The sequence below is a fragment of the Microcaecilia unicolor genome, chromosome 5, assembly GCF_901765095.1.
Source record: "Microcaecilia unicolor chromosome 5, aMicUni1.1, whole genome shotgun sequence".
In the NCBI taxonomy this organism is placed as follows: Eukaryota; Metazoa; Chordata; class Amphibia; order Gymnophiona; family Siphonopidae; genus Microcaecilia; species Microcaecilia unicolor.
The window spans coordinates 225,116,317-225,131,184 of NC_044035.1; the positions used below are offsets into that span (position 1 = coordinate 225,116,317).

At 43.5% G+C, this 14,868-nt stretch overlaps 1 protein-coding gene across 1 annotated transcript in view; it reads right to left on the reverse strand.

The window, feature by feature from the left end:
* Window positions 1–14,868, reverse strand: part of LOC115470563 (protein FAM3B-like) — a 163,306-nt gene that overhangs the window by 38,709 nt on the left and 109,729 nt on the right. Inside the window, 2 exon segments of the mRNA XM_030203822.1 lie at window positions 985–1,049; window positions 7,161–7,284. Coding sequence (XP_030059682.1) covers window positions 985–1,049; window positions 7,161–7,284 — 189 coding nt within the window.

The window sequence follows — 14,868 nt, forward strand, 5'->3', positions numbered from 1 at the left end:
CATTGGATGGAGGGGACAGCAGAGAGGGGCAGACACTGGATGGCAGAGAGAGAACAAAGACAGATGCTGGATGGAAGGAAGACAGTGAAAAGAAGATGAGGGAAAGCAGAAACAGAGACAACAAACGTAAATAAAATATATATTTTTTTTTTTTTTTTTGCTTTAGGATAAAGGTAGTATGTAGCTGTGTTAATGTTTATAATAGAACATGTAAATAAGGTAATCTTTTTATTGGACTAATTTTAATACATTTTGGCTAACTTTCGGAGAACAAAACCCCCTTCCGCAGGTACCGGATAGGATATTGTAACAGCACTATACTGTATTGACCTGAGGAAGGATGTTTTGGCCTCTGAAAGCTAAATGTATTAGTCCAATAAATGGTATTATTTTATTTTCTATATTTGTTTTTATTTCTATTTGTTAATTTGTAAAGTGGTGATTGGTACTTGTTAGTTTTTTCAAATTTACATCTGCTGTCTTTATATTTTGCACAGTACTAGGGGACATTTTGCTGTTTCTGTGGTGTTGCATTGGTATGCAGAGTCTGGCATCTTGGGGGTTCAGTTTAATTTTTGTCTAAATAGAAAGGTTATTATTGCTTATTCTATAGTGGATTAGGGTGTATCTGTGTTTGTGAAAAAGACATGGCTTTCGGTTGGCATTGACTGTGTAAGATGGACGATCTGTGTTATTCTGCCTGGTTTCGTTTTACAGTAGGTGAATTGATGTTCTAGTGCTCACTGTAGTGTTTAAGATGCTTTCCTTTTCCTTGTGTGACTTGTAGAAATTACTGCTTATGGTATGCTAGAATTGCTCTATAGGTCCTGAGTGTTTTGTATTCTCGGCATGCCTAGTACTAGATTTTGGAGGGGGGGTGTTAAAAAATGACCGGCCCTGAGTGTCAACTACCCTAGGTACGCCACTGTATAGTACTGCCTTTTGTAGGGTCAATGAACCTGCAGAGCATTGTTTATGACTTACAGTTAATGACAGCAATGTTCAGTCCTCGGCCTCCAGTCTATCCCTTTACACTTCACCCTATGAGCCTGAATCACAAAAATTTATTAGGCAAACAATCTATTCAAAGCTAAAAGAAATTAAACAGTGCTCTGTTAATGTATCATGAAGCCATGCAGATTACATTTCTTTAGCTATCTAGTAACCCAGGTGCACTTTAGTGAAAACAGGTCTGGACTAATTTCCCAAGCCCCACTGCATTATGGTAACTGTAGTTCTAATTTCAAAAAGAACCAACAAGACCATAAAGACTAGAATGCACTCGGATGAAATAAAATCAGTTTTATTACAAAGAGCTCCCTTCAATAAGGAAGCTAATTGGCTCCATTTTTTCAGGTCAGGCTGATCCAATCTGAGGGGCCCTTTTACTAAGCTGCGGCAAAAAGTGGCCTACGGCAGTGAAAGCATATCTTTTGGGTGCACACTGGGCCAGTTTTTGCCGCATCCTGGAAAAAGGGCCTTTTTTAAGAGGCCTGAATATGGACGTGTGGCAAAATAAACACCGGCACGCCTCCATTTTCAGCCTGAGACCTTACCATCACACATTGACTTAGTGATAAGGTCTCACGCGCTACCCGGGCGGTAGGCATGCAGTGTACGTCCACTGCGTGTTTTCGGTGCACGGCAAATTCAGAATTACCACCTGGGGCATGCAGTAGCCAGTCAGTAATGATGATTTGGTGCACGCTGGACATGCATAGGCACTTATGTGACTTCTTTGACTGGGTGACAAATGAACTGGATGAAGGACGTGCACTAGATGTAATCTACTTGGATTTCAGCAAATCCTTTGATACGGTCCCCCACAGAAGACTCGTGAATAAGCTGAAAGGGCTGACCTTAGGTCCAAAAGTGGTGAACTGGATAGAAAACTGTTTGACCAACAGGTGGCAGAAGGTGGTGGTAAATGGAATCCACTTGGAGGAAAAGACGGTGAGCAGTGGGGTTTCTCAGGGGTCAGTGCTGGGGCCCATTTTGTTTAATATATTTGTGAAAGATATTGCTGAAGGTTTGGAAGGAAAGGTTTGCCCTTTTACGGATGACATGAAGATAGCCAATAGAGTGGATACCCTGGAGGGAATAGAAACGATGAGAAAGGATCTCCAAAAGTTAGAAGAATGGTCGAGGGTCTGGCAGTTAAAATTTAATTCCAAGAAGTGTACAGTGATGAACTTGGGGTGTAGAAACCCAAAGGAGAGATACTGGATAGGAGGGGAGAGATTAGTAAGCTCGACTGAGGAGAGAGACCTTGGGGTGTTGGTGTCGGAGGATATGAAAGTGAAGAAACAATGTGACAAGGCGACGGCTGTAGCCAGAAGGATGCTAGGCTGCATAGAGAGGGGTATAACCAGCAGAAGAAAGGAGGTGTTGATGCCCCTCTACAAGTCGTTGGTGAGGCCCCACTTGGAGTACTGTGTTCAGTTTTGGAGGCCGTATCTGGCTAAAGATGTAAAAAGACTGGAAGTGGTGCAAAGAAAAGCTACGAAAATGGTATGGGATTTGCATTGCAAACCGTAGAAGGAAAGACTTGCCGACCTGAACACGTATACCTTGGAGGAAAGGAGAAACAGGGGTGACATGATACAGACATTCAAATATTTGAAAGGTATTAATCCGCATACGAACTTTTTCCAGAGAAGGAAAGGTGGTAGAACTAGAGGACATGAATAGAGGTTGAAGGGGGGCAGACTCAGAAGTAATGTCAGGAAGTATTTTTTCATGGAGAGGGTGGTGGATACGTGGAATGCCCTCTCGCGGGAGGTGGTGGAGATGAAAACAGTAATGGAATTCAAACATGCTTGGGATAAACACAAAGGAATCTTGTTTAGAAGGAATGGATCTATGGAATCTTTGCGGACATTGGGTGGCGACGCTGGTATTTGGAGATTGAGAATAAAACCGGTGTAAGGCGGAATTCTATGGTCTGTGTTCTGATCATGACTGAATAGATATGGAGGGGCTGGAGTGTAAATTTTAAGGGGCTTCGATGTTGACTTCAGAACTGTTAGTACAGGAACAGTGCTGGGCAGACTTTTACAGTCTGTGCCCTGAGAAAGGCAGGGACAAATCAAACTCGGATATACATATAAAGTATTACATACCATGTAAAATGAGTTTATCTTGTTGGGCAGACTGGACGGACCGTTCAGGTCTTTATCTGCAGTCATTTACTATGTTACTATATGTAAAAGGGCCCCATAGTTTTTAACACAGCTCATGTAGGAAAATGTAGTCCTACATCCCTCTTTTTTTTTTGTTAATTTAAAATTTCTTGAGATGTACTTATCTATGATATTGGGAGGGCAATTTTCAAAGTAAATGACTTGCAGGCTTATTTTCGAAAGAGAAGGGCGTCCATCTTTCGACACAAATCGGGAGATGGGCGTCCTTCTCTCAGGGTCGGCCAAATCAGCATAATCGAAAGCCGATTTTGGGCACCCTCAACTGCTTTGCATCGCGGGGATGACCAAAGTTCCCAGGGGCGTATCAGAAGCGTAGCGAAGGCGGGACTGGGGTGTGCCTAACACATGGGCGTCCTCGACCAATAATGGAAAAAAGAAGGGCATCCCTGATGAGCACTTGGGTGACTTGTTCCATTTTTTTTATGACCAAGCCTCAAAAAGGTGCCAGAACTGACCAGATGACCACCAGAGGGAATCGGGGATGACGTCCCCTTACTCCCCCAGTGGTCACCAACCCCCTCCCACCCTAACCCCCCCCCCCAAAAAAAAAAAAAAACTTTTCAAATATTTTTTGCCAGCCTCTATGCCAGCCTCAAATGTCATACCCAGCTCCATCACAGCAGTATGCAGGTCCCTGGAGCAGTTTTAGTGGGTGCAGTGCAAGTCAGGCAGGCAGACCCAGGCCCATCCCTCCTGTTACACTTGTGGTGGTAAATGTGAGCCCTTCAAAACCCACCAGAAACCCACTGTACCCACATCTAGGTGCCCCCTTCACCCCTTAGGGCTATGGTAGTGGTGTACAGTTGTGGGGAGTGGGTTTGGGGGGGGGGGGTTGGGGGGTTCAGCACACAAGGTAAGGGAGCTATGCACCTGGGAGCAATTTATGAAGTCCACTGCAGTGCCCCCTAGGGTGCCCGGTTGATGTCCTGGCATGTCAGGGGGACCAGTGCACTACGAATGCCGGCTCCTCCCATGACCAAATGGCTTGGATTTGGTCGTTTCTGAGATGGGCGTCCTCGGTTTCCATTATCGCCGAAAATCGGGGACGACCATCTCTAAGGTCGACCTAAATTTCGCGATTTGGGCATCCCCGGCTGTAATATCAAAACAAAAGATGGACACCCATCTTGTTTCAATAATATGGGTTTCCCCACCCCTTTGCCGGGACATCCAAGGAGGACGTTCTCAGGAAAACTTGGGCGCCCCTTTCGATTATGCCCATCTTGGTAAAACAATCTTATTAAAAACTGATCACCTCAAATGTGCTTAACAGTATGCATGAGTTTCATAATGTGCATACATTTAGCTGCATTGAAAACAGGCATTCCTATGGAAGTTTTTTAAATTAGAGGTGGAAACCGATGCTAATTTTTAAGGAGAAACACCATGAGAGGCTTCTATTTTAAAAATTTTCTAAAGAAGCAGAATTAATAGCACCCACAGTAGTGTATTTGAAAAGTGTCCCTAGACTTGTGCAATCAAAAATGGACATCGGAGTAATCTTTTGGTTTACATGAGAAAATAAACTCTAACCAGAATTAAGGGGGCTATTTACTAAATTGCAATACATTTTGTACTTATTAAATACAAAGACTGTACAGCAGTTGAACTTATTAAGTGCAAAGCCTGTGCAACAGAGTGGAAGAGTAGCCTAATGGTTAGTGTAATAGCCTGGGGAACTGGGTTCAATTCTCACTGCAACTCTTGTGACTGCGGGCAAGTCACTTAACCCTCCATTGCCCCATAAGTATATAATAAGTAAACCACTTTGATTGTAACCACAGAAAGTAAATGTTGGGGGCATGCCCAGCATCTGCCCTGTATTTACTGCACAAGACACTTACTGCATGATATCTACAGATAGCACAGAAAGTGCAACCACACTACCTGCTGATGCATTTACTACAGCACATGGTCTTTTGAATATAGCTCATCTACCCAGGAGACCTAGGCCAGGAGCACCCCTAACAGAGGAATCCAGGAACTAGAGGATGTCCGTCCATCCGCCTGCTGGAGATAGAGATATACTGACTCTGGGATGAAAATGAGTGATCTCTATCTCCATCTGCTGGACCCACTAGTTCTTGGATTCATCTGCTACTCATGCTACGGAATGGCATGATGGTAGGCATGCAGAGGGATTGAGAGTCAAGCATATATGTAGATGATAAAATACAGTAATCTATGCATGTACCCTGCATGATCTAGGTGTGGTCATTTACACCTGCTTGAGAGCAGATGTAAATGTCTGTGCCTGCAAGGTAGATGTGGTTTCTGCCATTTACACTAGTTTATAATAGACATCCCTATTTTCAGAAAATATGGACAGCTTATACTGAGTGGCTGGATCGTACCCCACAAGCCTAATAAATTTTAGTCAAGACTGTTACTATATAGTAGTCCTTGCTCCTGTGAGTAGTTTATTTTATTTTTATTTGGAGGGCAGGAGGGAGGGGAGTTTCAGGGGATGTATGGGGAGTATGTGATTTATTACAGCCATCTACTGAAGAATCACAGTATGTCATAAGATAAAGGAATGTTTTGTTTATTACTTAATAAAAATTAAAATAAAATAAAAAGTGAACAGCACATGAATGGAGATGCCTCAAAATGTGTGAATGTAAAACGCCTAAGCAAGTGTACCCAAGGGTGATGAGGATTGGATTTATAAATTTTTCATCATTGGCTGTGGATCTCTGTGGAATCTGAGATTATGTTGGAGAATATTGTTGATTGTAATGTTTATATATTTTACCCTGGCATGCTAATGCACCCCCTGCTAGAAGACGACGGCAGGATGAAAAAACTGTGATGAACTCTTCCACTAAATTAAGCTAAGGGCCCTGTTTATTAAGCTGTACTATAGGCATTCTAGTGTTTTTAATGTGCGCTAACACTAGAGATACCATAGTAAACACGGCCCTAAGTCTTTATACTTTTCCTTGTTATTTGAAAAAAGAACATTTTGTCAGGTAGAGCTGTACGGTGCAATGATTACATTTAGTGATTGCCAGGTGATTTTATGGTCACAAGGGATCACAGACACTATTCTGAGTACCATTCTCACTTTATAGAATTATAACAATTTTTTTTCTGTTTTTTTGGTAATTGAGGTGGGTTTCTATATTTTTGATTTCTATTCTTAAACCATTTATGGGATGCTTTGGCATTTAATTGTTTCATAAAGATACTGATTGGAATAGTATATATACTGATTCATTATCCCAGTTCTTTAAAAAAATAAAATTTACCTTTTCATGATTTTAATAGTTCATTATATACAAAGCTAAAGAAAATGAAGTTCCTTAGTTGTAACAGTTGCTCACCGAGAACAGGACTTAAATCCTCACATATGGGTGCATGAAAGTTTAGTTCAAAGATGGCCCCTTTTGTGGAAAAATTACATACTCTTAGCTTATCAGGCCACTACTTTGGTCAATGCAGTGACAGTCCTGGGCAAAGGAAGACCATGCTCCCCAGCCCTTTCTGAAACCCTACAACCATGAATCATGAATCTACCACTAGGTGTTACCCTTATGCAGTGGCTATCACTCCTTCCCACCTGCAGATGCTGTGAACACAGCCTCCAGAGCAGGGAGACATGATATTGATATAAACTGCTTTAAGTTGCCCGTTAGATTAAAACAAAGACAAAATATGAATAGAAATAGAATAAAAGAGAATCCCCAGCCATCTTGGCAAGCAGAGGATCCAATTCAGAAATGGAACCAGGGGCCTTCTCTATAGCAGTGTATGGTGCTTACCACTTGAGTTACCAGCCCACCTTCTTTTCTACACAAATTTAAAAAAAAATTAAGAGTAGCCTAAAACATTGAGTGTCAAGTCATTCCAGGGCTTTGTCTGAGGTCCCAACTCACCCCAAAATAGGCATAGTCTATAAGCATGCACTCTCTCCATCTTGACCTGGTATTATTTTACTGTGAGTCAGGTACTTACAGTTCATCCTCAAAACAAATTTTGGGTTGCTTCACATTGGCACCACCACTGGTCAGTCGAAAGGCATAGTTGCCTGCTGGACACGCTGTCCAGTGATCACATTTCTGTCTTCTTGGAGGAGGAGCTGTGGGACAGGAATGAGAGCACATGCAGATTATGTTCCCAACAAACTAAGCTTTAGTTTAGTCTATTGTGCATTTAATAATACCACCTTTCATACAAAAACAAAGGTACAGTTAAAATCTGGAAAAAGAAAAGTCACTTTGTGAAGATTTCCTTCTTTTATTCTTAGCCCCTACTTTTGCTTTACTAGAAGGTTCCTGAGAGTCTGTCATTCTGTGATTGGGTTTCTATGGATTTTTATCTTTCACCCTGCCAGTAAGTCCTTCACTAGTCTCTGATCAGAAGATGCAGGTGATGTTTGTGAGCCCGTTTTCTTGTTTGAATATTGTTTTCCTTGTATATTGCTACTAATTCACTGTAATCATGAGGTCATGCTTTAATTCTCTACAACAATTACATGTTCTTCAGTCCTACTTCGAGCTGGAGTCTATGAGGACATTAGTACATACCTTTTCATCTGTCACCTATTCTATGGAAATATTCTCTACTGTGAGCAGAAAATCGCTAGCCTAAAAAGGTTGCAAAATATTCAAAATACCTAAGCAGCTTCATGCTGCCATTATATATGACAATGCCTCACCCCTGCTATTGATGAACACTGGATCCTGACAATGAATCAAGCTCACTCAAAAGTTTTACTATTCGCACAGAAATGGGCTCATTTTTGAAAGAGGACGCCCATCTTTCGATATAAATCAGAAGATGAGCGTCCTCACAGGGTCGTCCAAATCGGTATAATTGAAAACCGATTTTGGACGTCCCCAACTGCTTTCCATCGCAGGGACAGCCAAAGTTCAAGGGGGCATATTGGAGGCATAGCAAAGGCGGGACTTGGGCGTGCCTAACACTAGTATGTCCTCAACCCATAATCGAAAGAAACAAGGATGTCCCTGATGAACACTTGGATGACTTTACCTGGTTGTGTTTTTCTTTCGACCAAGGCACAAAAAAGGTGGCCGAAATGACCAGATGACCACCAGAGAGAATCGCGGATGACCTCCCCCCTTACTCACTAACCCCCTCCCACCCTCAAAAAACATCTTTAAAAATATTGATTGCCAGCCTCAGATGTCATACTCGGGTCCATGACAGCAGTATACAGTTCCCTGGAGCAGTTTTAGTGGGTGCAGTGCACTTCAGGCAGGCGGACCCAGGCCCATACTCCCCCCACCTGTTACGTTTGTGGAGGAAACAGCGAGCCCTCCAAAACCCACCACAAACCCACTATACCCACATCTAGGTGCCCCCCTTCACCCATACGGGCTACGGTAGTGGTGTACAGTTGTGGAGAGTGGGTTTTGGGGGTGGTTTGGGGGGCTCAGCATACAAGGTAAGGGAGCTATGTACTTGGGAGCAATTTATGAAGTCCACTGCAGTGCCCCCTAGGGTGCCCGGTTGGTGTCCTGGCATGTCAGGGGGACCAGGGCACTAGAAATGCTGGCTCCTCCCACGACCAAATGACTTGCAGTTGGTCATTTCTGAGATGGTCGTCCTTGGATTCCATTATCGCCGAAAATCAGAAACGACCAAGTCTAAGGATGACCATCTCTAAGGACGACAAAATTTCAGGATTTGGGCATCCCTGACCGTATTATCAAAACGAAAGATGGACGTCCATCTTGTTTCGAAAATAAGGGTTTCCCCGCCCCTGGAAGGGGATGTTTTGCAAGGACGTCCAAATCGAAACGAGGACGTCCCTTTCAATTATGCCCTTCAAAGCCTTCTACACAGGTCTTCCTCACTGTCTAGCTAAGCATCTAACCTCAGTATCTTCAGCTTAACCCGGCATAAATTGTTATGAATAGGAACACTGAGGTGTTGCTAATGCAATTAGATTTGTCAGTGGCGTTTGATCTGGAGAATCATGATGTACTTTTGGGTAAAAAGGAGGGTAAGGGGGTGGGAAGGAGGGTGTTAGTGGTTTGAAGATTTTTTGAAAATAGATCTATATAGGATTGTTGGCAAGGCGGACTTTTTGATTCATGGCATATGGAACAGGGTGTCCCTCAGAGCTCAACCCTGTCCCCAGTTTTTTTAATTTCTACATCAGTGAATTGGGATTGATACTATGTAGGAGGGGAATTTAATACTTCTCATATGCAGATGATATTTTGATTTTTCCTATTCTGTCGGATCTTAGCACTGTGAAAACATTGATGAATGTTTTTATGGAAATTTTTGTTTGGATGTCTCAGCAGTATTTAAAGATTTACCTTGAGAAAAGTAATGTTTTATGGGTCAGACAAGAGGGCAGTTCCATTGCCAGGTGGGGGAGGGCAATTGAGTAAAAACTTTGATGTTGTGCAGCTTCATGATTCCGATATATTTATAAAATATGAAATAAAGCTTTTAGGAGTCTGGCTTAACTCCTGCCTGGAAGCAAACAAAGCAGATTAATCAGTCGTACAATTCAAACTTTATTATAAGACTAGTAAAAAAAGGCCCGTTTCTGGAGCCAATGAAACGGGCGCTAGCAAGGCTTTCCTGTGGCCCCCCCACCGAACGCACCTTGGTTGTTAGTGACGGCATTGCGCCGCCGTGGCCGCCGTTGATGTGTGACTGTGGCCCCCCCACCCAACATACCTTCGTCGTCAGTGGGTGGCCCATTGCGGTGCCCTGGCTGTCATCGATGTGAGTGAATTGCTCCGCCTCCACCCTCAACGTCATAACGTTTGACGCGAGGGCGTGGCCCCAAGACTGTGATTTTCTTGACTTCAGAGCTTCGAACTTACGAACCTTGGCTTCAGTGACATCATCAGATAATAGAACGTTGAGGGTGAGTTTTATATATATAGATAATCGCCCGATACAGATTGTGTTTCACCCACAAGGGGCTAATTCTTTGGCTACCAGCTGAGTAAAGACTAATTGAAAATGTCTTGGTCTTCTTAGAGTTATCTGAAGAAGCAATATAGCAGAATGCTAGAGTAGGAACCTAAGAAATAGTTACTAGTATCTGATTGTATTTTACAACTTGGAAATAAAATTAAAAAGTACTCCTTTGAAACATATTTGCATTTTTGGTGGAAATGAAAACAATAGCATCACACTATTTAAAGAATTTTAACAAATTGAAAAATACATCTGTTCTTTCATTCTCAGATACTTTTCACACTTTTTATATGGGAGAGTAAAAGTTGCCTGGTCTGCAGACCAAAAAGGTCTCTCTCAAAAATGAGTAAAAATTAAACACATTTATTTATTGTTGTTCAAAAATTCAATCCAACCAAACAGTCCAAAAAAATTCAGGATAACTTGACAGCTAGCTTCTTCAGGGTCAAGAACAGAGAAGACAGTTTTGCATATTACTGCAAATGACCACCATTCCAACTCATCATTTAAAATGGCGCTTCCAACCTGGATGACGCCGAGACTTGTGATTTACAGCTCAAAGCCTAGTCAAGCCAACTCCTGCCTGACCATGGAAACTCGTGTTAATTATCTAGTTCAAAAGATTTTGTTCAAATTGAAGCTGTTATGTAGACTGAGATATTTCCTTGAAGGTAGTATTTTTGGCTTATTAATCAAGCGGTTATCCTTACATCCCTGAACTACTGTAATGTTTGTTTACTGGGATTGCCAGCTAAAAAATTACAAAGACTCCAAGTTTTGCAAAATGTATCTGCCAAAATTATCCTGAAAGGTAACAGGTTTGCACAAACAACTCATTCTTGTGTGAATTACATTAGTCTATATAGACACTCAAGTAATTTTTTCTCTGTAATGTTTGTAGGGGATAGAGGAAAAGACTTCAGATATAGTACTATAATACTTTTTATACTTTAGTGTTTTTAAAATTGAATAAACACTTAGCTGCTGTTGCACTTGAACAATGGGAACGCCCTAGTTCAAGTGCAACAGCAGCTAAGTGTTTATTCAATTTTAAAAACACTAAAGTACAGAGTATTATATATGAAAAATTAAAATTAAAGAAAAAAGAATGTAAAGGGTGAGGTTTTTTGACTCATGACGATGCTCACTAGCAGCCTTACAAAAAAGAAAAAGTTATTGCACATGTAAGTGCTAAGCAGAGCGGTCCACTATTAAAAACACAATACGTGGTTACCGGGTATCTGGAGTCTTTTCTTTTACCCCCACAAACATTACAGAGAAAAAATTACTTGTGAGTGTGGATATTAATTTATATTCATTAAACGAGTACCAGGTTGTGTTGGAATTAGCCTATATTTAAACTGTACAGCGCTGCTTAACCCTAGTAGCGCTCTAGAAATGTTAAGTAGTAGTAGTAGGCAAGGATTGAATTTAAACTTTAAATGTCTATTTTTTAAATTGTATATGGATTGACTCCTTGGTATTGTAAAGGGGGGGGGGGGGGTCCGCTTCCTCCTCTTGGGTGGAGCCAGCAAGCCTGCAGGGCTCCCAGGGTTCCAGGACAGAATGCTGCTGATACTGGGACTCAGGGCCAAAGTATTTTATTATCAAGGCAATTTCATACCAAAAATCATAATATATTCTTAAAAACAAAAAGGTACAGTCCTCATAAGATAATCTTCAAAAGAAAAAAAGGTACAGTTCAGCTCCCAAAATCCCTCAGCAAACGCTCAGCTTCTCAAGACCTCAGGTCTTCTATTAGGGCATTAGCTTTCCCCTCCCCCTCCTTCAGAAGGGTTTAGTAAGAGTTCAGCACACTTCCAGTATAGCACGACAGTTCAGGACAAATCTTCATGGACAGTCTTTGCACATCAAACCAATACCACAAATCAGGGGCGTAGCTACGGGTAGGCCTGGATGGGCCCAGGCCCGCCCCGTTTTGAGTCAGGCCCATCCAAGTCCCTCACCGTGTCTCCTCACCCTCTCCCACTCCTGCCGTAGCGCTTGTATTCAACACTTTCAGCGCTGCCTCTTCCACCTCACAGTCTCCATCTCCCACTCCCGTAGCAGCGCTTGCAATTTGCTATCGGCACTCAATGCCTGACAGCTGATAGACGCGGCGCAACGTCCTGCTCCGGGGCCTTCCCTCTGCGCGCTGATTCAACTTCCTGTTTACACAGGACAGAACGCTCGCAGCAGAGGGAAGGTCCTGGAGCAAGTCGTCAGCTCCACGTCTGTGAGTTGATTTCAGGCAGCACCGGTAGCAAATTGCAAGCGCTGCCACGGGGGTGGGAGACGGAGAATGTGAGGTGGAGGAGGCAGTGCCGATAGCGTTGAATACAAGTGCTGCGGCGGGGGTGGGAGAGGGTGTGTGTGGGGGGTGAGGAAGACAAAGGGGAGCGGGCTGAAGGGAAGGGAGAGGTTCTGGATGTGTGTGGGGGGGGGGGTGAAGAAGACAAAGGGGAGCGGGCTCTGCAAGGGGAGGGGGGCTGAAGGGGAGAGGTTCTGGACATGTGTGTGTGTGGTGGGGGGTGAAGGAAGGGAGAGGTGTGAGACTTTTTTTTGGGGGGGGGGGTAAGGAAGATATAGAGGTGCTGGCCCTTGGAGGGGAGGGGCCTGAAGGGAAGAGAAAAATGCTAGACTTGTGAGGGGCATGGGGTTGGAGAGAACGGAAGGGAGAGAGGTACAGGACTTGCAGGGGGAGGTTTGAGGGAAGGGGAGAGGTGCTGGAGTTGCAGGGGGGTTGGAGGGAAGGGGAGAGGAGCTGGATATGGGGGGTTGGAGGGAAAGGGGAGATGTGCTGGATATGCAGAGGGTTGAAATGAAGGGGAGAGGAGAGGTGCTGGACACGTAGGGGGGCTGGATAAAAGGGAGAGAGGTGCTGGACATGTGGGGGGGGGGGGGGCGCTGGAGGAGAGGTGCTGGATATGCAGGGGATGGCTGAAGGGAAAGGAGAGATGTGGACCTGCAAAGAGGGCTGGAGCAAAGAGAGAAAGGTGCTGGATCTATGGGAGGGGAAAGAGCCAGATGCATAAGTGGAAGGAAAGAGAGAGGAAGAGAAGCTGGTTGGGGTAGGATCAGAGAGGAGAGGGACACATTGGTGTGGAGGACGGAGAAAAGGGACATAGGGAGGTGTACAGATACAGAAGGGAGATGATAGGCATTAGGTGGGAGCATGGGGACAGGCACACAAATGTGAGATGCTGTATGGGGATGGCAATGGCATATGGGCACAGAGGGGCAATGCCTGACAAGGAGGGGGGATATGGAATAGAGCTATAATGGAGAAGGGGGTATATGGACACAGAGAGTGAGGAGAGATACCAGACAAGGGGGAGAATAGGAACACAGAAGGGATATGCTGGGCATGGGGTGCATAGGTGCACAGAGGAATGATGATAGAGGAGGGGATATGAACACAGGGGAGATACTGGACAAGGAAATATAGGAAAACAGAGATGGATGATGGACATGGATAAAGAAGAAATGTCAAATAGACAGGAGACCCTGGCAAGTGAGTTCAGAGAAGACAGGGGGAAGCAGAAACCAGAGACTGAGACCAATATGATTTGAAAAATAAAATGACCAGACAACAAAAAGGTACAAAAAATTATGTTATTTTCAATGTTGTGAATATAATATGTTGAATTTGGAATGTACATCTTGCCAGGGTTGATTTTAAACATGGCTGGGGTCCAGGACAGAAATCTAGGAAAGAACCCCAAAGTCCATTACCAGGCTGCGCCTTCAGCTTCCAGCAGACAGGCTTTCTCTGGCCAGGGAACCAAGCACAATTGCCCTAGTTGCAACCCCTAACACCATCCCTGGCATGTGCTGTCTTTATATTTTGCACCGGAGGAAATGCCTTTCTTTCTTGTTTCTCTGGTGTTGTACTACATGCAAGGTCTGGTTTCTTGGGGTTTCTGTTTAATTTATATTTCTAGTGTTTGTGGTCACTTAGTCTGTATTTGACATTTGTGTTCTCTGTGTGTAACTGAGGTATTCTGTTAGCATGAAGTTTCTATGTAGCATTCTGTAGTATTTTTTTTTTTGTTACATTTGTACCCCACGCTTTCCCACTCATGGCAGGCTCAATGCGGCTTACATGGGGCAATGGAGGGTTAAGTGACTTGCCCAGAGTCACAAGGAATCGAACTCAGTTCCTCAGTTCCCCAGGACCAAAGTCCACCACCCTAACCACTAGGCCACTCCTCCACTTGTTCAGCTTTCCTGAATAATGTATTTGTATTTTAGGGCCCCACTATAATATTTAAGGCACTTCCTTTTCATAGGTAGAATCCTTGTTTTTGGAAGTTAGTGTTGGCATGGTAGATTTGCTGTGGGTTCTGAGTGACTTTTGTTTTATAGATTTTTTTTAATTTAATTTATAATATGTCTGTTATTGAGATTACACTAGAAACCAAAATTTCTTTGTATGATGAGTTTTATGGGGAAATGTCCTTGCTGTGCTCTGTATCCATTGTTGATGGAGGGCCAGGAGGTCCTCTGGATGCAGAATGTGTTTGGCTTTACCATATGGGTGTTGGAGGACCATGGCTCAATGGGGTTGACGTGCAGTCTACTGTACTGCCCTTAGCTCTCAATTGGTCTGCAGCCACTGAAGCCTGCACTGCTACCCTCATTGAAGTTATGGGGAGCATGGTAGGGGCAGAGCATGGGTGCATCAGGTTTCTGTTTTTTCTCTTTCAAAAAAGTTGTAGTGCCCACCCATCCAACCTGTTGGCCCACCCAA